This window comes from Physeter macrocephalus, chromosome 1, assembly GCF_002837175.3.
Source record: "Physeter macrocephalus isolate SW-GA chromosome 1, ASM283717v5, whole genome shotgun sequence".
Classification (NCBI taxonomy): domain Eukaryota; kingdom Metazoa; phylum Chordata; class Mammalia; order Artiodactyla; family Physeteridae; genus Physeter; species Physeter macrocephalus.
This window is the reverse complement of record NC_041214.2, coordinates 51,910,821-51,933,406: the sequence shown is the minus strand read 5'-3', so window position 1 is coordinate 51,933,406 and position 22,586 is coordinate 51,910,821. Positions and strand designations below refer to the sequence as shown.

The following is a 22,586-nucleotide window of genomic DNA, read 5'->3' as shown; positions in this document are numbered from 1 at the left end:
TTTCAACCACACTGCCACTTGGATACCCCAACTTTTTAGAAATTCTGGAGCTGCTGTTAGATGTAAGAACATTCTGGGCCACTTCACTTTCCCACAACCAGACGCCCAGCCCTGGGGCCCATGCTGGCTACCTTCTGCATTTAAGAGCACTCCCCTGGAAGAGTTTGAGCTGGCTGCTGTGTTCCAAAATGGGCCAAGAGAGGTTTGCTCAATGCCCCCTCCTTGTCCTTAGCAGTGAATTTGACCCCTGGACGTCCTGCTTCCATATCCCATTTTTCCCCTCTCAGAATGCTATGCGGCAGGCAGACCCACTTATGTTCTTTGTGCTTTGTGTTCCTGAAACAGGATCTGGACCAGGTACAGCTCCATCTGGAAGAAGTGAGGTTCTTTGACGTGTTTGGCTTCAGCGAAGCAGCAGGAGCGTGGCAATGCTTCATGTGCAACAACCCTGAGAAAGCAACTGGTAAGAGCCTCCCTCCCCTGGCCGCTAAGAATCCCTTGTGCCCCTGGGATTTACAGGGATGCATGATCCCCACCATTCTGGGTGGCTTTCATATTGCATAAACATCCTAAGTTGGCATAATGCACAGAGGTGTGCCTGACTGCCTCTGCTTCATGCTGAGAAAGGTATCTCACCAAAGTGGGAGTGAGAAAAAGGGAGGGTGTTGAAAGGGAGAGAGACATAAATGAGAAATGAGCAAGAGAAACAATGCCTACAATTATATGGCTATCAAGAAAGTGGTACTTGGGCTTCCCTGGTGGCGCAGTGGTTAAGAGTCCGCCTGCCGATGCAGGGGACACGGGTTCGTGCCCCGATCCGGGAGGATCCCACATGCCGCGGAGCGGCTGGGCCCGTGAGCCATGGCCGCTGAGCCTGCGCGTCCGGAGCCTGTGCTCCGCAACGGGAGAGGCCACAACAGTGAGAGGCCCGCGTATCGCAAAAAAAAAAAAAGAAAGTGGTACTGGCCATTTTGCCCTGAAAACATTCTTCATGTCAACCCCGATGACCCTGAGGGTTAGAGAAAAACAAGCATCCTGTCAAGAACCCCAGAGAAATGAGACCACACTAAATGAGTGAATAGTAGCACAGACCGCCTCCTCTCATAGGCCTCCCTTACATTTTTGCTTGATGATTGAACTGGGTGAAAAGTGAGACATTTAAAGAGTAGGGAATTATTTGAGAAATAGCTTCATAGCTGGTTATTTACACTTCCCTTCCTTTCTGCTGCCCAAGGAACTTGGTCTACTGACCTTGCCTAAAAAATAATCATTGTTCATGAATCTGAGCCAAGCTCTATGTTAAACATGTCAGTATCTGATTAACCTTCACCATACTCTCATAAGGCTAGTACTAATATTATCTCCATTTTACTGATGGGGCCACTGAGGCACAGAGGGATTTGGGAACTGCCTGAGGTCACACAGGTAATAAGTTAACAGTGTCTGGATTTGAACTCAATCTGACTCCAGAGCCCACGCTCTTAACCAATTCTCCATGCTCCCTCCCAGTTACGCTTGCCCCAGTCTGACCATTGGAAATAGGTTGATAAAAAGTCTAATCTTGGGCTTCCCTGGTGGCGCAGTGGTTGGGAATCTGCCTGCCGATGCAGGGGACACGGGTTTGTGCCCCGGTCCAGGAAGATCCCACATGCCGCGGAGCAGCTAGGCCTGTGAGCCATGGCCGCTGAGCCTGCACGTCCAGAGCCTGTGCTCCGCAACGGGAGAGGCCACAACAGTGAGAGGCCCGCGTACCTCAAAAAAAAAAAAAAAAAAAAAAAAAAAAAGTCTAATCTTCACAAAGTTATGCTGTCCTTGGGAACAGAATATTTTATCACCAATGTGCCCTCTTAGAAGGCATAGAGTTCTCAACACTGACACTGCTCAGGAACTGCAGTTTAGACCAAGAGGACGGTATTAAAACACTGTTGAACACAAACCACTTTGTAGATGAACCATCCTCTAGAGAGCCGTTGATTATACCACCTGTACCCATTCCTTGAATTGGGGGATTTTGTGCATCTTAAAGATCATCCATTGTGGCAAGTCTATCCTCTTGCTCAGCCAAGAATTTGAGACTGAATCGGGAAAAAAATGTGTTTATTTGGCCAGATGGAAATGTGAGGGGCTCTCGGAGAGGCACCAACTAAAATGTATTACCCCACAGAGATGGTATGGGTGGAAGAAGCTGGCATTAAGGATAGCAGCCTTTGTGAGGCACAGATTACTGGCTGATTACAGATCAAGTTTGAGTTGATGCCAGAATGAATGCTCCAATTTTTAAAAAGTTAATTTGAGCAAAGAAGGAATTGAGGAACTGAATGTCTCCATTATGAAACTTTCTAATTAGACCTTATTTCACCTGTGAAAAAGACAAAGCATAAAAGAAACCTTATTTGAGATCATGGCGAAGTAAGGTGCTTATCTGAGGTGGCTCTGAGGGGGCCTTAAGAATTTCATTCCAAGTAAGCTGAGTCCTTACCTTAGTTCAATAAACATTGAATCGTATCTGGCCAAGGGAGGCTCAGGAAAAGGGCCTGCAAGTTAAAACCACAAAGTGTTCCTTTAACATATGTTTTCTCAAATTCACTGCCATGCACTTGAAAAGAACATTTTGCACATTCACTCGTTCTTATTTGTGTTTCTCACAGTTAAATATAGACTGAGAACATATAGCAATAAAAATTCAAACAAGGCCAAATATTTTATAGCAGAACATATTGAATCAAAATGTTTGGCGCCGAAATCTTAGTGTGCTTAGATTTCTTTGCTCATTTCCTTTTGCTCCATGAAAGGGCATTTGAATCTAAGAGAAATCCTATTTTAAATTATTATTTTCACCAAAAACTCTTGACTCCCTGAAAAGTTTATATAGGTTGTTGATCTAATTTTCTTATTTTTATATAGCATATAAATTATATATTTAAGTGAAAGGTCTAACATAATACTGCTGACACATATATTATTCATAGGGATGATATATGCATTCATGTTATGCTTAAATTGTAAGTTTAAAGGTGATCAAGACATAGGAATATTTTGTTATTTGGTTATGCACAGCTAGCATAGTACTTGCGTCCCATTTTTCATTTATGAAATGCACGTTTGCTGTGTTGGTTGAATGTCTTCTCCAGGCTAAGCCTTGGGATAAAATATGAATAAGGTACAATATCTCTGCTCTGAAAGGATTCATAATCCAGTTAGGGCCAGAAGACATATATGGAAAAATCTAACATACTTCCTTGTATATTTTTAGCATGCAATAAATACCTGCTGAGTCAGTCAATGAATGAATAATACTTAGAAATGGAAAAGTCAAATACATCTTGAATATTAAAATGTTTCAAAATTGTGATTATGTGTTAATAATATCAAGTACATCACTATACCATACCCATTGCATTCTGAGTCTGGTAAATGGAGGTTGGTGCTTCTTTCCTCTTTGAGAGAAGTCACCGTATATACATCAGAGTCTGCTTCCCTGTCTTTGCTCCTGATGTACTGTGCCCAAGTCCTGTTACTGCTCTGGTTTGGTTAGCGCTCCTGCAAGGCCCAGATGCCCTGTCAGCCTCAGGGAGGAGGGGTCTAAAGAGATAGGATTGGTGTCTAGGACAAAAGGCTGAAGAAATTGCATTTGGGTTTTTTTTTAAGGTATTGGCAAATGGTACAATGTTTTCAAATATTTGTTGTTCCAATATTTTCTAATGAGGCCATTAGAAAATTTCAATTAGACATCAGGAAAGTCATCCTGAAATATAAATCCTTCTTAATAATGTGTAAACTAAACTGTGGGACTCCAGAAACTGACAGCAAATCAACTGGTTTCCATGGTCACTTTAAGGACATTCCCATCCTCGGGTAAAAGTCACATCACCCCACCAACTCCCAGTCATCTTCCCATCAACTCTACCATCAACACACAGAAACGCACAGAAGTTTACTATTTGGTATTCAGAAAAATATATATTTTTTCCAGTTGGGTGTGAAGTCAGAGGAAACTAAATGCTAGCATAGTGTAAAGGTCTTAAAATTATAATTGCTGGCATTTATCATACTAACTATGTGCTAAGTCTTACATGCATTTTTCTCACCATTATTGAGTCCATTTTACAGATCAAGAAACTGAAACACAGAGAGAGGTTAAGTACTTTTTCCAAGGTCACACAGCTACTAAGTGGTACAGCTAGGATTTTAATCCAGGTTAATTCCTGAACCTGAAATTTCAATCTCTAGGGCAAATCCAAGTTAAGCACATGGAATATTGAAAATTACAAGAACAATTATTTCATAATGTTATATTGTATTGGAAAGACCAAGGAGTGATCTATTGATACCTCTCTGATGACTTAATCTACTCAAAGATGAGCAGGGGTTTTGGTATGATAATGTGTGGGAAATGATTACATGTAGGAAATGGTTATGTATAAGCTATTTCCAATCCCTCCAATTGCTGATTCAATTTCTGATAATCATTTTGTAAAAGTACAGAGTAGAAGGTTAGAAAGTCACTGAAGTAACTCAAGAGTCCTCAGAGAGTTGCTTGGTGGTGTTTATTGCCAATCCCATTATCCCACATGAATGAGAGAATAGAGATTGAGCAAATAGATCAAACAGAACAGAATCCATTTCTGGAAAACCAAACAAATCCTTTTATCAGTCATCCCTGTGTCCTGGAACTGCTAGTGCATGTTAACAGTAAGAATTAATCAGCTGGACCGTCCTGGAACACATCTGGCTGTCTATTCAGTCACATTTTTTTTTTAAAGGAAGAGGAGGAACTAAATCGTGACTTTCACTCTTGTTTCTTGAGACACATGGGATGCCTTTGTTCTTACACTCTCCAGAAAACAACTCAGAGATGTCTTGGTTTTGGCACTTGTGTCTCCCTCTAGATCTGAGTGCTTGCCAGTGTGATCACTCTCTTAATCACTGGATATTTAGATATTGAATATGATTGTCTGTAGGAGGTCTCCTTAGGTTATAAAAGAGAATGAAAGACATTTTTTCAGACAGACTTCAACCATCTATCATGATTCTTCTTTAGAAGTTGATTTCAAACATTTGTGCTATAAGAACATGCTGTCCATTACATCACATGGGCAAATAGAGATGGTTTCAAAATGCTATCAGGATAAGAAAGACCTCTGTCAGTAGATTTTCTTCAGACACTAGAAACTGGTAACAGCAGTGTGGCTCTCCTTTGCTGGACACCTTCAGCGTGGGCTAGATGGCTTTCCACTCCAGACACCAACATGAAAATGGGCTAGGGACTTCCCTGGTGGTCCAGTGGTTAAGACTCCGTGCTTCCACTGCAGGGGCACGGGTTCGATCCCTGGTCAGGGAACTAGGATCCTGCATGCCGCGCGGCAAAAAAAAAAAAAGAAAAAGAAAAAAAGAAAAGAAAATGGGCTAAATGACCTCTGAGGACTGAACTCGTAAGACATAAATAGCCTGTGGGTCCATTAATATGAAACTTTTGCATTTAATTTTAGTGCCAAATTTCACAGAACTTTAAGGGTGACAAAAGAAAACCCACTTTGGATTTATGCAGTGACCGGGTTTGTCTTATGATTCCTTCCCTCCTACCACAGTGTGTGAGCATGTTGTCTTCCATGTTAAATGTGGTTGGAATGCCAAAAACAGGGCAGTGGTCGAGCAGGATAACTTCACATTTTCACACATATATACTGTTAATGACTTGGTTCATAAAACTGAACCCCAGACTGTTGTTCAAAGATACTTTGAATTAGTTAATGACAAAATAAATACATGCTCATCAACTCAGATAAGTTCTTATCCTTATCCTGAAATCTTTTTCCCTTTCCCCTCTTCCCATCTTCCTCTTCTATGCCCCTCTGTTAAGCCTTCCCACACTCACATTCTCTCTGTCTCTGTCTCTCTCTCTCACACACACACACATACAAACACACACACACACACACACACACACACACACACGTGCCTACACACTGGCATACATGGACACACCACCCCAACAGAATAAACTCTCTCCTCTCTGTCCTTTCCATTCTCTGCCCACACCTTCTGTAGTGTACACAGCACATTGCCATCAATCTCTCCCACTAGACAGTAAACTAGAGGTGGAAAAACCATCCATTATTCTTCTTTGTATGCCCTACCCAGTACCTGGCACATGGTAGCGTTTAACAAGTATTTGGCATATAGATGGATGATTGAGTAATTCATGGATCATGTAAAGTGATAGGATGATGACAGAAGAAATAGGATTTGTTTTGAAATGCAACTTTAAAATCTAATTCTTTCTCAAAATTAAAAAAAAATAACTTACTAAACTGAAACCTTGGAATAGCAGCTTTTGCAAAGTAAGCTTTTATAAGAAGAAAATGTTGCTATGTACAAAGTTTCAACACTATATGGATACCCAATTTTAATATTTTACTGAACGGTTTCAATACACACAGAGCTCATAGTAACCTTGCTAATAACCTGTGAGCCTCTATGAGAAATAAGCTAAGATCAGTAGCCTAATACCCTTCAGGGGTTAATTTCCATTTTTCAACCAGCGTCACTATACTAATCTGCCTTTTCCGTATTGGGTCAACTACAATCTTATCTTGATAGGCTGAAAGTTTACTTGCAGCAAAGCGTGAATCACTCTGTGGTTACCCACAAACAAATCATCAGGCATTGAAACGTGTCCTCTTCCACTCAGAGAATAAGCTGAGTCAAGACAACACGTGGAGGAGGAGAAGCATGCTTTAGAAAGGCAGACTAGAGTGAATAAATCAGTCTCTATCACTTTACAGATTTGAAGTGACATAAGAATTTTTATGTAGTTTTTTGAAATAAAGAACTTAATATCTTTTAAAAGAGCTCTAGTCATCACCCTTCAGAGTAATCTTAATTTTTTATCTACCTATACAAATACATTAGCAATGAAATTTATTTTTCAGCCACAAGCTCCCCTATGTAAAAGACATATAAGTGCGTTTAGCGGCCACTGAGAATGAAGTCATCAAATACCTCATATTTTGCCTTGGATCTCATCCCTTCCACCTTCTCAGAAGCTCCACAGCGTAGATTACCCTTTCTCTCTTTTTTATTCAATTTCTCCCTCCAACTTTAACCCCCATGGGCTTTTAAACACCTTCAACTGGCTTAACGTCTCCTTTCCCTTTACCTACTGCCTCTCTCTCACCTCCTCTTTAAAGCCCAAAGAGTCCCGTCATTGCTCGCTCTGAATTTCCCTGCCTCCTTCTCCTCCTGACTCAACCCTCTCTAATCTGGCCTCTAAGCCCATTAACTCTGTGGTCATTTAAGACCATGCAGGTCCCAGGCCCGGGGTATGTTCAGTCCTTGTGTCACTTGCCTTAAGCAGCATTCAATTCTGTTGGCCAATTCCTCCTTCCTCAAACATTTCTCCCTTTGCCTTCTGAGACAGCACTCCTTGGGTCTCCCTCCTACTCTAGACACTCCTTCTCAGCCTCCTTTCCGGGCCCACCTTCCTCTATCCACCTATTCATTGTCAGAGCACCTCTCTTCCCCTCACTGTAACTCTCTCCCCTGTCAATCTCCACTGCTTCTGCGGCTTCAGTAACCTCTTCTATGACAAAACTCCCAAATGTGTATCTGCAGTCCAGGCCCCTCCTCTGATTGACTTCTCCCATTGCCTGCTTGGTACTTCAAAGGCATCTCAAACTCAGTTCATTTAAATTAAAACTCATAAGTGTCCCGCCCTTGTCCCCTCCACCCCCCCAAGAAAAAACAAACAACACTTGATTTTCTTCCAGCATTCCCCATTTCAGTAAATACAACATCACTCATTCTGATGCATCAGCCAGAGACCCACTGCCCTCTCTCCTACCCCTATCTAATCTATCACCCAGTATGGTGGATTTACCTTCTCAACTGTGCTCAACTCTGTCCACCTCTCTCCATTGCCCTAAAGCAAACTACCATCACCTCTTACCTAAAATAATGGCAATAGCCTCCTGACTGTGCTACTTGAACCTTCCAACCTCCTTCCCACATTGCAGCCAGAATGACCTCTTCGAGGCACAAATCTGATGGGACCACTCTCTGCATAAAACCTTTCAATGGCTTTCCACAGCTCTTAGCTTAAAGACCAAACTCCATATCATGTGCCTGAGAGCTTCACATGCAATGCTCTCTCCCAGCCTTTCCAGCCTCCTCTTGTCCCCAGTGCCATCTGTTCTTCTCCGCTCTCCCCAGAAAGAACTCCTTTCAGTTTCTTATACTTACCTCACTTCTTCCTGCCACTATGCTTTTGTATCTGCTGTTCTTCTGCTAGGAGTGCCCTTTCTCCCCTCATCACCTAGTTAATGTAGATCTTAGCTTTCCCATTGCAACTCAGATTCATTGCCTTTCTATAACCTCCTGATTTATGCTAAGGTCCTCAAAATACTTCGGAGCTCTCCCTATAATGATATACCTGTCATCTTGTTTTTTGTTGCTGTTATTCTTTCGTTTGGTTGGCTTTTGCATGTGATTATCTGATTAATGTCTACTTCCTGCAGTAAACAAGTTCTATGGAGGGAGTCCCCCTCATCCATCTATCCTCAGCCCCTAGCACACAATAGATACTCAATAAATATCTGCCAAATAAATGAATGACCAATTTTGTATTTTCGCAAAAAATTTTTAGTAAAATTTTTCTTAGGCAAGTGGTGACAAAAAACAAATTAATGAATTCACAATAATTCATTGTAAGAGAAACAAGGTATTCATATGATGACATTTGCAGTGTATCTTTTGTGCCAAACATATTCTTTGTATAAACAGTATTTTCTTAAATAAGCTCTTCTCAAAAGTACTATGAGAGATCATTTTATTTAACAGAGAGTGAGTTATTGTGTGTGTATGTATGTATGTCAAATACACACAGTGTTATGGTGTATATGTTATAGATAAAGCTTCCAATGCAGACATTGTAAAACTTCTATTTATTGCCAAAAGGTTTGAGGCCAAGTATTGAACCACAACAGATGGAACTTGTGTTAAGTAATTCCACAAAAGCAGTGTAGACACACCTTAGAATGTTCTTAAACACCAAGAATGTACGTGCATGGAGGAGGGACAATGGCTAACGTGTGCAACTTGTACAGCCCAAACAAGGTGACCCTCCTTATCACAGAGCTGGTACAAGTGTGTCAGATCTATTTTTTCCCATGCAAGGAAAGCTGTACAATGTCAAGGCCGTGCGGGAAAGCACTCAACATTTTAAACTGTCTAAAATCCTATGGTCAGGTGTTGCCAGCAATACCTATCCATGATATCATATTAATGAGATGACAGCATGGGACCAACATGGGAAGTGTGTATGGAACTCTTTTTTATTCAAAGTTCAAGAATAAGATTGAGCAATTCTCTCCATTCATTTCTACCACCGCTAATCTTTTCCCATTGGTCCCTGTCAGTCATTACTGGGCAAGTCTGGGCCAGTCTTCTTTGATAGGTTCCCATAAGGGCACAAAGGTGACCATACTTACTGCTCAGAACTTACTGAGCAGGTTACATTCTTGGCAAGTGACCTTAGAATTTTTCTTTCACTGATGAAACCATAAGTAAGCCAAAGTCCACAAACATTGATTCTGAACATTTTCTCCTATAACTCTATTAACTTAAGCCAAGGACATGCATATGATCTTATACTGCTATCCTATTCTTTAATTTTATGGAAAGGTCATAACAATTTTCTTCCCACTATTGGTTTTGCAGTTTTACTATTTTGGATATTGTATGACCTATTACTGTCATCTACCATGAGGCTACTATCATTTCCTAGAAGTTCCTGAGCTATGTTAGAATAACCTGGGGATCCTGTTAAAAATGCAGGGTCCCTTACCCTACCCCAAAATTATGCTTCAGTAGGTTTGGGGTGGTTCCTTGTAGTGTGCATTTTAAGAAGCCAGCAGGTAATTCTGATGTAGGTGGCCCTCAGAACACAGTTTGGGTAACACTGCTCTACAAGCTTATAAAAGAGTAGTTCTGAGGCTTTTTTTAGAACAATATTTCAGTGATTAATAGAGAAGCCTAGAAAGCAGACTACATTTTGATGGGTATGAAATTACTGAGAAAGGAAGCCATTCGGCACATGTGAAAGTGCCCTCAAAGGGCTGCTGTCAAAATGAGTTTGTCCTTTTTTGGACCCCATGCATCTTGTAGGATGTTACAAAATGGATGCTGGATGATACCTCCTTGTTTATTTACTACTTTAAGGAAATATGGGCTTCTAAAACACTGCCTGGATATTCATACGAAACATGCCATTTGTTACGATCCTTAGTGATTTCAGAAACCACAGATGCTCAGCCTACTAAATGTGGCTCCTATGACCTCCTCATTTAATGATTCTATCCCTCTTTAAGCATATCCTCTGTAATTAGAGTTGGCTTTATTAGAACTGGCACACATACAAGAAAATCAGTAAAACCATAGAAGGGAATTGAAGTAAATTTGAGACTCTCAATACATAAAAAATAATTCCCCACAGACTGTACAGGAGCTGTAATTCCCAGAAACAGTCATTTCAAGGGAAAATTTTTTTAAAGACATACTTTTTCTCAGTTCTTATTTTAAAACTAAGTATTTGAGATTTACGTTTTTTCTTCCAGAATATGCCTTCTTTTTTTTTTTTTTTTTTTCGGTATGCGGGCCTCTCACTGTTGTGGCCTTTCCCCTTGCGGAGCACAGGCTCCGGACGCGCAGGCTCAGCGGCCATGGCTCACGGGCCCAGCCGCTCCGCGGCATGTGGGATCTTCCCGGACCGGGGCACGAACCCGTGTCCCCTGCATCGGCAGGCAGATTCTCAACCACTGCGCCACCAGGGAAGCCCAGAATATGCTTTCTTTTGAAGGTATTTGTCTTGAACAATCAAGAAAAAATACCTAAGAATTCGAATATCACAAATTAAATTCACAACCGTCTTAATTATTCTTGTACAATGCAATATTTTCAAGACGAAAGTTGCATAAGCCAAAAAGCATACATATAAGGAACTTCGGGGTATGGATAGAAGTCAGTACAATGTGAATAGTAGTTAATGGTGGGGGACGTGTCACCACCTACTGTCGTAAGAGTAAGCAGGAACTCCGGAATAAAAGGGAGCGACCACCAATGGTGTGGAAAAGGCTCCCAGTGCAGCCCAATCCACTATTGGATTAGCCTGAATATGGCAGTCTTTGTGAATAAGTGGATCTGTTACTCAACAACAGAAGAGTTCACCTTCCTTTGGGACTCTTTGAATTGCTTGTGACACCTCAAGTTCAAAGCCTGCAGTCCTTGAACTTTAAAAGTGTTTCCTGTCTTACTCTGAATTCTCTCACTGTTCCTAACATTTTAATATAGTATAAGTTTCATTACATTCTTAATTGGAGGGAGGGAGATGGGTTTTTGTTTTTTTTCAAATTTTATTTATTTATTTATTTATTTATTTATTTATTTATTTATGGCTGTGTTGGGTCTTCGTTTCTGTGCGAGGGCTTTTCTCTAGTTGCGGCAAGTGGGGGCCACTCCTCATCGCGGTGCGCGGGCCTCTCACTATTGTGGCCTCTCTTGTTGCAGAGCACAGGCTCCAGACGCGCAGGCTCAGTAATTGTGGCTCACGGGCTCTAGAGCGCAGGCTCAGCGGCCATGGCTCACGGGCCTAGTTGCTCCGCGACATGTGGGATCTTCCCAGACCAGGGCTCAAACTCGTGTCCCCTGCATCGGCAGGCAGATTCTCAACTACTGCGCCACCAGGGAAGCCCGGGAGACAGGTTTTATCCTAAAGTCATTAGGATATGGTATTTATAAAAACCTGTTCATCATCACAGTAAGAGATGATGATGATTTTATGTTCATGATCATGGTCATGATCATGATGATAGTAGCTACTCTTTGTTGAGCCCTTATTATGTACCAGGACTTAGTTAAGCAAGGCTACTGTTAACCTTTACAGCATTTTTGTGCCTTTATTTATGGTGGATGATGTCCACTTGGGGGTGTAGACTTAAACAGCAAAATTTGGGCTGAATTTCAGCCCCTACTTACCCCTTCGCTGAGTGCTCTTGTGCAGTGAACAGCCTGCACAGCCATTCACAGTGGCCCTGTTGTTAAGCATGACATCTTTGGAGAAGAGGACATTGAAGCTCAGTGAAGTTAAACAACTTGTACAAGACCAGTCAGCTGTTAAAGTGACAGATTCTGGACTTCAGCTGAGCTCTGACTCCAAAGTCACTGCCCTTACTTCATCAACCCTAGGCCTAGGCCAGAGAAAGTCTTTGGTACAGCCCTGTATGATTTATTATAGTAAGGAGTAAACATGGCGTCCAACACACTATGTTTAACTAGATTATAATTGGCTAAAAACATATTCACAATTACAACAGATCTTAAAACAAGGTGGAAACCTTGAATTATTGAGCTCTTGTGCTCTTGAGATAAAGGGGTTATATGACTACAGAAATTATTATTTTTTACGATGTTATGTTACAAAGTATTAGCTTCCACTTTGCACAATGTCCAGGGATCTTTAGGATGAGTCTCTTCTTGAATCTCACATCTCATCTCTTGTTTGCCAAGCCCCACCAGGTTCCATCACAAAGAATGAGTGGCAGTTCCTATAATGCATTTCATGCCCCCTCTGTCAGCCTCAGCCCTTTGCATATGTTTTGGGTTTTTTTTTTTTTTTTCAGAATATCCTTCTTCACTTCACCTTCATCACTGCTACTTGTCCTTCAGAATTCAGCTCAGACACATATTCTCCAGGAAGCTTTTCTGCTTCCTACACCCATGTTAGAATAGGTGCCTCTCCAGGGTGTTCCATTCTCCTTACCTCTGGCTTTCAGTTACATTCTGGCAGGAGATCAGAGGGAGGGAGCAGAGTAAGGTCTACTTATTTATTCCTGACTCCCTCCCTGCTTGGTCACCGCAGGTTGACTGTGTCCTCAATCCACAGCCACAACTCCTGTCAGGCAGCACTCTTGCATACAGGTCTCCTTCTGGGTCCTAACTGTTCTCTTCGCTTTCCTCTTCAGCCAGAGAGGGGTGTTATGCCTCCTCCTGGCTCCTGACCCCAGAGTACTAAGGTGCTTTTCCTACACCTTACCCACATCTGTGTAAATAGTTCCTTTATTAACTGCCCTCAGTTGCCCAGCTTGAGGTGCCCCCTGTTTCCTGCTGCAACTATGCCTGATCCATAGCAGATCCCACCTGGGGTCTGTAGGCTTCATGTCTGTGCTGGCTGGACCTTCACAGGCTCTAGGCCCCTCCTTGGTCCTTAAGAAAAGCAAGGTCCTTTCTAATGGGATTTCAGAAGAACTTTCAAATGAAGTCCAATATGGCCTCCCCATGACTATTTGATACCCAATCTCTTTCCTGGATCTTACACCAAAAAATCTTGAATCGCCTGCCGATCCCCCACCTTCAGCTCATGAATTTGACCAAAGTGACTGCTTTACTTACAGAAGAAGTGAACTTGCTTCAAGTTCCTTGATTCTTCCAGCTTCTTTAAGTTTTTTTCTTTTCATGCACTTTCCCTCACATGTCCCACTTTTTACCTCAGGTCTTCTCTGTACTCCTAGAAGTTCCTTTCTCCCTTCTTCAGTGGGGGCCCAGCCCCCTTGTCACCCTCTCCCAGCTGGAAGTAGAATTTCCTTTCTTTGAGTTCTGTAATGCTTGGCTTTTACTTCTGCAGGGGCACTTGCCAAAATCTACACTGAGTTGTCAAATTTGTAAAATGTTTTATCTCCCCACAAGATGATAAACTCAAGCTCTCTCTGAGCTGGGCTTTATGACCCCCTCAGATCCATACACAGTGCCTTACAGCTTATCTGTGCTCAAAATTCTGTGTGAGATGACTGGATATGGTTGGTACATCAACAGAGGAATATTCTTTCTTGCTTTAAGGTATCTGGGTCTGATATTATTTCACTCTTATTCACCAACTTTGTGTTGAGTAAGACTAACACCTTCAAATTTCATCTTTTATCAACATAAATATTTTCAACTCTTGGTGCACAAAAGGAATACAATTAATATATGACCATTTGTATTAGCATTCTAAAAGACGTTTAAGTTGATAAACATGGTAATAGTTTGGGTTCCAATTGCACTAGAGAATTCAGCTTAATATTCCATAGTTTTTTCAGCCAACTGATAATTTAAAAAAGGAACAGATCCTGCTTGGTAAAGAATGTCTTAGCCAAATTGTGGTGCTTTGAATGAAATAATGTGTTAATTGGCGAGAGAGAAAATATTTAAATATCCTTTATGCATTATGTGCAAACAAGATAGTTTTAGACACACAATCATTCCCTCATAGTCTCATTCCACATGTTATTTTTCAAGTGGAATATGATCATCCTTAGAAAGAATTAGTTTCCGGTTTTGACCATGAAGAGACTGCAATATCATATGAGAATGATTGCTTACCAGGACATGCTATGGGCAATAGACCTATTAAAAGGACACATGGCCAGTCATGCATAAGCCAGACATAATTATAATAAAAAAAATTTTTAGGACCTGGGATAGCCACTGGAAAAAAATTTAAGTCTTTTTTTTTTTTTTTTTGCATTTTGAAACTATTTTTAAATTAATCCTACAGCTACAAATAGCCTGGCTTTTACATATTATCTGAGGCTGACTCTGATGCCCAAATTAAGGCCCTAACATGCAGCTAGTTTAAAGTGCTGCTAACATTTCCTTCCTAAAATCCTTTCCATGGACTTTTCCCCTGGGATCCACTTTCACTGGGCTACAGTGAAAAGTCTTCACTTAGCAGTATTTCTCCATCATCCTTCATCCTTTTGTTCTCCAGTAAGCCTATCATTTTCTCTGGAGTCTCTCACGGTCATTGTGGGCATGTGGGTATGTGGGTATGATATCCCAGCCACTCCATGTCTCAAACAATTCCTTCAACTATTTTGCCAAGTGTGACTTCCGTCACATACACTTAAAGTGAAACATTTGGACCTGCCTTGAGATTTGGATCTATGTTGAGGAGAAGTTCTTGTAGCTAATTCCCTATGTCAGATCTAGAAGGACACCTGTGCTTGAATATTACCTAAACCAATCGTGATTTCAAATCAGCTCAGATATAATGACAATTTCAGATGTTTCTTTGAGTAAATATGGGAGAAAGACTGGAAAAATGTTCTGTTATCAAATGACATTGCATTATATTAAATCATCTTACCATTAAAAATGGCAAGACAGCAATGTGGTTACAAAAGGTGAAGTAAGTTCTTTAATAAAAGAGGGGGGCAGGGGTAATAGTTCTTTGCTACTTACCTAGTGTCCTCACATAAATTTCTTTAATTTGATTTTTGATCTCTCAACATCCTTGTAAAGCAGGTGGGAGCGATTATTATTTCCTCTTTGCTGAGCAGAAATCAGTGGTTAAGAGGACTCAAATCTAACTCTTCTGAATTGTTATTCAGAAATCCTTCAACATTACAATTAGATCAGCATTTTTTTCTAATTTGAAAGCATAGGAAATGGGTGTTTTAGAAAAAACTTAATCCTATTTTTGGCTTGGGTTTTTCCTTGTTGTTACTTAGTTGCTTGTTGCTTTGTTTTCTCCTCTTGGACCTCTGTTGGACCTTCCCTTCCTCCTCCCAGACAGGCTGCTGCATTCTTCATGACTCAACAGCACGTGTTAGCAGACATTCACGGAACCCCTAGCCCAGGCCGACACTGTGAGCACATGGCAAGCAGGCTGTTCCCGCCCTCTAGGACCAATATCACGTGGGGAAGATATGATGTCCTAAGTGCTTTACCTGCTGCACAAAGGAAGCAAGCACTGTGTTTATGGAAAATTTAAATTTGCAAAGAGCATACTAGCTTTAAGAAAGCTCTAAATCACATGATTCCTAGTAAAGCAAAGCAGAACACTGAGATAATTTTCTTGACATTGATTGTCAATGATTCTTTAGTGACTGCTTTCCATACCCTCTGCTATGCCTAGTACTAGCCACCATGGAGCATCGCAGAAAGTAGGGGACACTACTCATCACTGAAGCCTCAGATTAAATGCCACCTCAAATATGCAGGCTCTTTCCTGACCACTTAAATGCATGTGCACCAACCCCCAAGTCACTCACTCTCTATTCTATCTTCATCAAACCTTATCACTATCTGACAATATATTTCATATATTGTTTCAGTTATTAGCCTTAATTTGGGATTGGCAATGGAATATCCAATTGACAAGTCATCAGACAAGAAGGGGAAAAAGCTAGATTAACTTTAATAGAACTTTGTTTATAAAAACTATACATTGCATTATTCTTACCCCAACAGTGCTGTTAAGGTGGAAAAATCCCCTGTCTGAGGTAATTTTTTTACCTACATTAGATAAGAGAAATGGTAGATGGGAAGGATAGGTTGTGTTCATATGGTTAAAGAGGTACTGTCCAAATTTCATAGTAATGAACAAATTTCATTACTTTCAAGGTGCTATGAAAATTGAACATTAATGTATATAAATAAATATTGTCATACTCCCCAGAAATCGGATGCTTTCACATGAATTTGAAATTTGAAGAGTGAATCTTATTAGTTGGTAAAACAAATGGAATTCTTCAGTTCAACATTTAAACTTCTGACATTGTAACTGGTCTTCTAATTCTACGGTTATGTGTAATCATACACACTCTACTTCAATGTAAAATGAATCCATTCATTCATTCATTCAACAAAAATTTATAGACTCCATACTAGGTTAGATGCCTGATGTAACAATAGTGAACAAAGCAAAGACGCTGCCCTCATGGAGCTTTCAGTTGAATGGGAAAGAAAGACATTAATAAGGTAAATACCAATAATCATCTACAAATGATGATACCTGATAGAAAAGAAACATGCCAGTTGCTTTGAGAACGTATAGAAGACAAAGTCACTCGAGTCTGGGTTTGGGAAAGGTCTCCCAGAGGAAGCAACGTTTGAGTTGAAACATGAAATGATCAGTTTTTAACTAGGCGAAGATTCACATATGGACAGTGGAGATAGAGTGTGTGTGTTCCAGAGTGGAAAAATCATGTTCAAAAGAGTTAGGTAAGTTTGCCTTTGCAGCTGTTAAGGATTCAGAAAAACACATCTTTTGGACACTACATTGACTTTTGCTGCCAAATAGCTAAATATACTTGGTTTATGATTATTTATAAAGCTATATTTTTAAGCAGTTCATGTGAACAGAATACCATGAAACAAAGGAGTTAGGAAGCACAGAAAGCTGAATGTCTGGATGAACCTTAAAAAACTGCTAACCAAATGCTCTTTTCCTGAACTATGTTCCTTTTGCAAATCTCAATGAGGGCTTTCAACACTTTCCCATTATCATATCTAAATTGTGCATTCTTTTAGGGACAAAGGGGGAAGGTTAACCAAATTCATAATTTGTTAGCCCACTATCCAAATGTACTTACTGGGTCTGGTTCAGTGTACAATTCTGACTTTTGATCACTTGCCAAATAAATAATGGAAAATAAATGGCTTGATCATTCTGTTACCTTCAACAGTTGTAAATCAAGATGGCCAGCCTCTCATAGAAGGAAAACTTAAAGAGAAGCAAGTCAGGTGGAAGTTCATCAAAAGGTGGAAAACCCGCTATTTTACACTGGCTGGAAATCAACTTCTGTTTCAAAAAGGAAAGTCTGTAAGTACCCCTACCAACTTTTACACTTGCATTTTTAAGGTCTTGATCTCTGCCAGCTAGGCATTTTGTCTTGAGTTAAAAGGCCAATAATTTTTTCCTTCTCCATTTTACAGTGTCATTTTATTATATATTCCCCTTTGACTGTCTATTCTGTTCATTCCTATGTTAGTTGGTTCACTGTACCTCTTCAGTTTATTACGGGAGGGTTTTTTGGTTAACTTAAGTTTTAGAAGACGAACCACAGAAGGTGTACCCGGGGATCTCGACTTGAATACCGTACCTTCTGTTTCCTTGTGAATCACCTAAGTAAATGTGTGGCTTATGACATTGACTCTGACTTCTTTTAGGATTGAAGGTTATATTTGGAGGTGGGGACCTGACGAAGGAGACAGTAGGCAGGGAGGAAGAAAAAAAGGCTGATTTATTTTAAGTACTTTTTATAGTCAACCAAATTCAATTCTGATTAGGGAAAAATATTAATCAATTCTGATTAGGGAAAAATATTACTATCTTTCATTCATTTAATATTCAGTTAATGAATAGAATAGAATTCTGAAAGAATTAATAAATATTCATTTAATATAATTTTCAATCTGAAGTAGGATGCTCAGTAAATATTCATATTATGAATTTTCAATGGGAAACTTGTGAAATAATATTCTATTGCAATCAACAATGCAAAGTTATCCCTTTCTTTTCAAATCAGTTTTATTTATCATTAAACTCTACTCATTACAGATGAGGGAGCATGAAATGTTGACCTACTTCTTGACCATTTTGAGATATAATAATAATAACTTCTCAGAGCTTCTCACATGCCACACTGGATTGCCTCTATCTATCTTCAGAACAATCCTTTGAGGTCAGCACTATTGTTATGCCATTTTATAGATGGAGAAACTGAGGCACAAAGAGACTGATGGGCTTGTCCAAGGTTAGAGCCAGTAAGGTGAGAAAGGGTAGAACTGGAGTTAGGCTCAGGCAGTGTGACACCAAAGCATGTTCTTAAATGAGTACACTGTCCAGCTTCCCATGTACACTTAAAATACAGGGTCAGTGGCAAACCAAACTGTGTCTGAATTAATTAATGAGAGTGTTAAATTACTTAAAAATTACATTTCACTAAGAGCACATGCACTATATCTTTGGAGTGCTCACTACAAAATTTATTTGAACTTACTACTCAACAGGAATCAAGTATGGTGTATCTGAATTATGACGAATTCTGATCAATGCTCTTTTAGTTAATAAGACTTCACATTAACTTTTTGAATGAAAAAGAACATTTTAAAGTATTTAAAATGACCATTTGAATTTCCTGTCTTTATTAAAGAAATCAGAATAGAAGTTAAGATGTAGTGATTTTTCAGATCCCTCTTTATGCATTAACAAAGTAGAATTAGTGCATAAGAATGTTTTTCCTGAACTCAAATAATGACCTTTATACTTCTTGATTCAGAGCTTTTTAATAAAGTTTAGAGAATAAGCTATTGTATAATTGGCTAACTTATTTGACATCTTTATCAGGAAATAATGGTTTGACATTCCAGAACTATGACAGAACATTTGGCTCAAATATTAGGAAATAATATAATATAGCGTGAAAACCACAGCAAAATCCCTCTCATCCCCAGGGAGACAGTAACCATGCAGTGGTCAGCAGTCCAGCTGAAGCTACAGCCACATCATAAAGGGCTTTTCTTGTAAATGAGGAAAATGTGCATTTTAAAGTAAGAACTAAAATATTATAGTGTTATTTTCACTTTTTTTTTTTTTTTTTTTTTTGGCTGCATCGAGTCTTCGTTGCTGTGCACAGGCTTTCTCTAGTTGCGGTGAGCGGAGGTTACTCTTCGTTGCAGTGTGTGGGCTTCTCATTGCGGTGGTTTCTCTTGTGCAGAGCACGGGCTCTAGGCACGCGGGCTTCAGAAGTTGTGGCACGTGGGCTCAGTGGTTGTGGCTGAGTAATAGTCCACTGTATATATGTACCACATCTTCCTTATCCATTCATCTGTTGATGGACATTTAGATTGTTTCCATGTCTTGGCTATTGTAAATAGTGCTGCTATGAACATAGGGGTGCAAGTATCTTTATGAATTACAGTTTTGTCCAGATATATGCCCAGGAGTGGGATTGCTGAATCATATGGTAATTCTATTTTTAGTTTTCTGAGGAACATCCATAGTGTTTTCCATAGTGGCTGCATCAACCTACATTCCCACCAACAGTGTAGGAGGGTTCCCTTTTCTCCACACCCTCTCTAGCATCTGTTATTTGTAGATTTTTTAATGATGGCCATTCTGAGCGGTGTGAGGTGGTACCTCACTATAGTTTTGATTTGCATTTCTCTAATAATTAGCAATGTTGAGCATCTTTTCATGTGCCTATTGTCCATCTGTATTTTTTCTTTGGAGAAATGTCTATTTAGGTATTCCGCCCATTTTTCCATTGGGTTGTTTGCTTTTTTGTTGTTGAGTTGTATGAGCTGTATGCATATTTTGGAAATTAAGCCCTTGTCAGCCGCATCATTTGCAAATATTTTATCCCATTCTGTAGTTTGTCTTTTCGTTTTGTTTATGGTTTCTTTTGCTGTGCAAAAGCTTGTAAGTTTGATTAGGTTTCATTTGTTTACTTTGTTTTTACTTCTATTGCCTTGGGAGACTGACCTAAGAAAACATTGGTACTATTTATGTCAGAGAATGGTTTGCCTATGGTCTCTTCTAACAGGTCTATGGTGTCATGTCTTATGTTTAAGTCTTTACTCCATTTTGAGTTTATTTTTGTGTGTGGTATGAGGGTGTGTTCTAACTTCATTGACTTACATGCAGCTGTACAACTTTTCCAACACCACTTTCTGAAGAGACTGTCTTTTTCCCATTGTATATTCTTGCCTCCTTTGTTCAAGATTAATAAACCATAGGTGGGTTTATTTCTGGACTCTCTATTCTGCTGACATCAGTATTTTGAATTACTCTTTTTGTTTGATGCTCCTGAGATTTTTCCAAGGTGGACAATACACCATAGAAAGTTTAGGACAAATGAAAAAGATAGCTTCCCACTGCAAAGTGAGAGAAGGGTGATTGTGAAAGGGAGATGGGAAAAGAGGGTTGGCAAGATTCTCAAACACAGGTACATTCTCCAGTAGACAGAATGGGCTCAGGGATGTTAAAAGACTGGAAATTGCTTTAAAGAAGTATCTGACTCCTTAAAAATATTCATGCTAGCCCATCATGATGACTCTGGTGTTAGAGAGATCCTTAAGCATCTGCTTTAATGCAAAGAAAATGTAACATCATTAAATATTCCTTCCCTTAATGTTTGTGGACAAATCATGCTTCCAAAGCTCAAGAGAGTTTCAAAATCAGTTTCATCTACTTAAACATTGGAACCCTGTTTGTTCAATTAATACCTCTTTCTCAGAGGTAACACAAAAGAAAATTCAATTTCAAGCCTGTAAAATTATCTCAAATTCTGAGTTAATATTACCCCAAATTGTACTGCTGCATTTTGCTCTATTAATACAGTGTTAATATCAGTAGAAAATGTCATAAAGTCAACAAAATAGGAATCAAGCATTTTTACCACTCCCACTGTATAATAATTTTCTATAAATTGGCTATTTTGTTTCAACCCTAGATAGTACAACAAAAAGCCAGTTGCTCACTCCTTCATTTGCTCTAATGACTCTGAGGCTTTAGCACCCAAAATAACAAAGGTCTTAAGCCACATGAAGTGAAAGGATTCTGATCCTCTTAGAAAATTCTCCAGGAGCCAGGGATCTTTCCATACTATGAAAACTAGCTCATGTTCTTTCCTTCCCATGCATTTCAGAAAGATGATCCTGATGACTCACCAATAGAACTCAGCAAAGTACAGAGTGTGAAAGTTGTGGCCAAGAAACGCAGGGACCGCTCTCTCCCTCGGGCTTTCGAAATCTTCACAGACAATAAAAGCTATGTTTTCAAGGCCAAGGATGAGAAGAATGCAGAAGAGTGGCTCCAGTGCATCAATGTGGCAGTTGCCCAAGCAAAAGAGAGGGAAAGTAGGGAAGTAACCACATATCTGTAGGGATTTGCAAGCCAACCTCACACCAGTTGTATACAATGGGCATTGCACTGTCATTGCCAATGTCAGGAAAAAGAGATAAATTCACCATGTCATGCTGTTTTTTTATTAAATACCAATGGAGCAGTTTTCCCCAAGAAGCAGGACCTAAAAGTGGCAAGATCCTGAGTACATTTCAGATCCACGTGGCATTTGCATTAACTCCAGAACAAGATACCTGAACTACCTATCCTAAGGAAAGATTACCTACTTCTGATGAAAAATAATCTGTCAAAAGTATTAAAAGAAAAAAAAATCTACAAGGAAAAGTCAAATTGATGAACACTGAGGAAAACCATATAACTTACTTACAGAAATATAATTACATTTATCCTCTCCTAATGCAAGTGAGACTAACACTTTGTAAAATGGTTCTCAAGTTAAGCCAATTATGTAATTAAATGTCCTTCAGAACTCCTTATTTGATTATTCCTTTTAGGTTCACATAATATGATCTAAAGTTTAGATACTTGGATATTTCTCCTGCCCAAGGCAGTAAGTGTAAGCCAGGATAAGCACAGAAAACCATTTTCCCATCTTCAAAATATGTTTCATTTCCATTAAACTTTGAGATTTTAAAGTTCTATATGCTTCTTCTTTGTATTCAACATTTTAATATCTCCAAATTACAAACATGTATTGGTTTTTGCCATTACCCATAACTAAAAAAAAAAATTAAGCTGTAGTAGGCAGAATTCTAGAATGACTTCCAGTGACCCAAACCCTGGTATAACCTCCTCCCCCTGAGTGTGGCGGGACCTATAACTTGCTTCTAACTTATAGAATATGGCAAAAGGGATAGGATATTCTCTCCCATGATTATGTTACATTACATGGCAAAGATGA

General features: G+C 39.7%; 1 protein-coding gene across 2 annotated transcripts in view; it reads left to right on the top strand.

Annotated features, from left to right (window-relative positions):
• Positions 1-21,928, top strand: part of VEPH1 (ventricular zone expressed PH domain containing 1) — a 214,294-nt gene extending 192,366 nt beyond the window's left edge. For both annotated transcript variants that reach the window (XM_007106883.3, XM_007106884.3), the window contains 3 exons: positions 346-463; positions 17,502-17,638; positions 21,468-21,928. In XM_007106883.3, coding sequence (XP_007106945.2) covers positions 346-463; positions 17,502-17,638; positions 21,468-21,704 — 492 coding nt within the window. In that variant the 3' untranslated portion in view covers positions 21,705-21,928. The remainder of the gene's footprint in view (positions 1-345; positions 464-17,501; positions 17,639-21,467) is intronic.
• Positions 21,929-22,586: the final 658 nt, after the last annotated feature.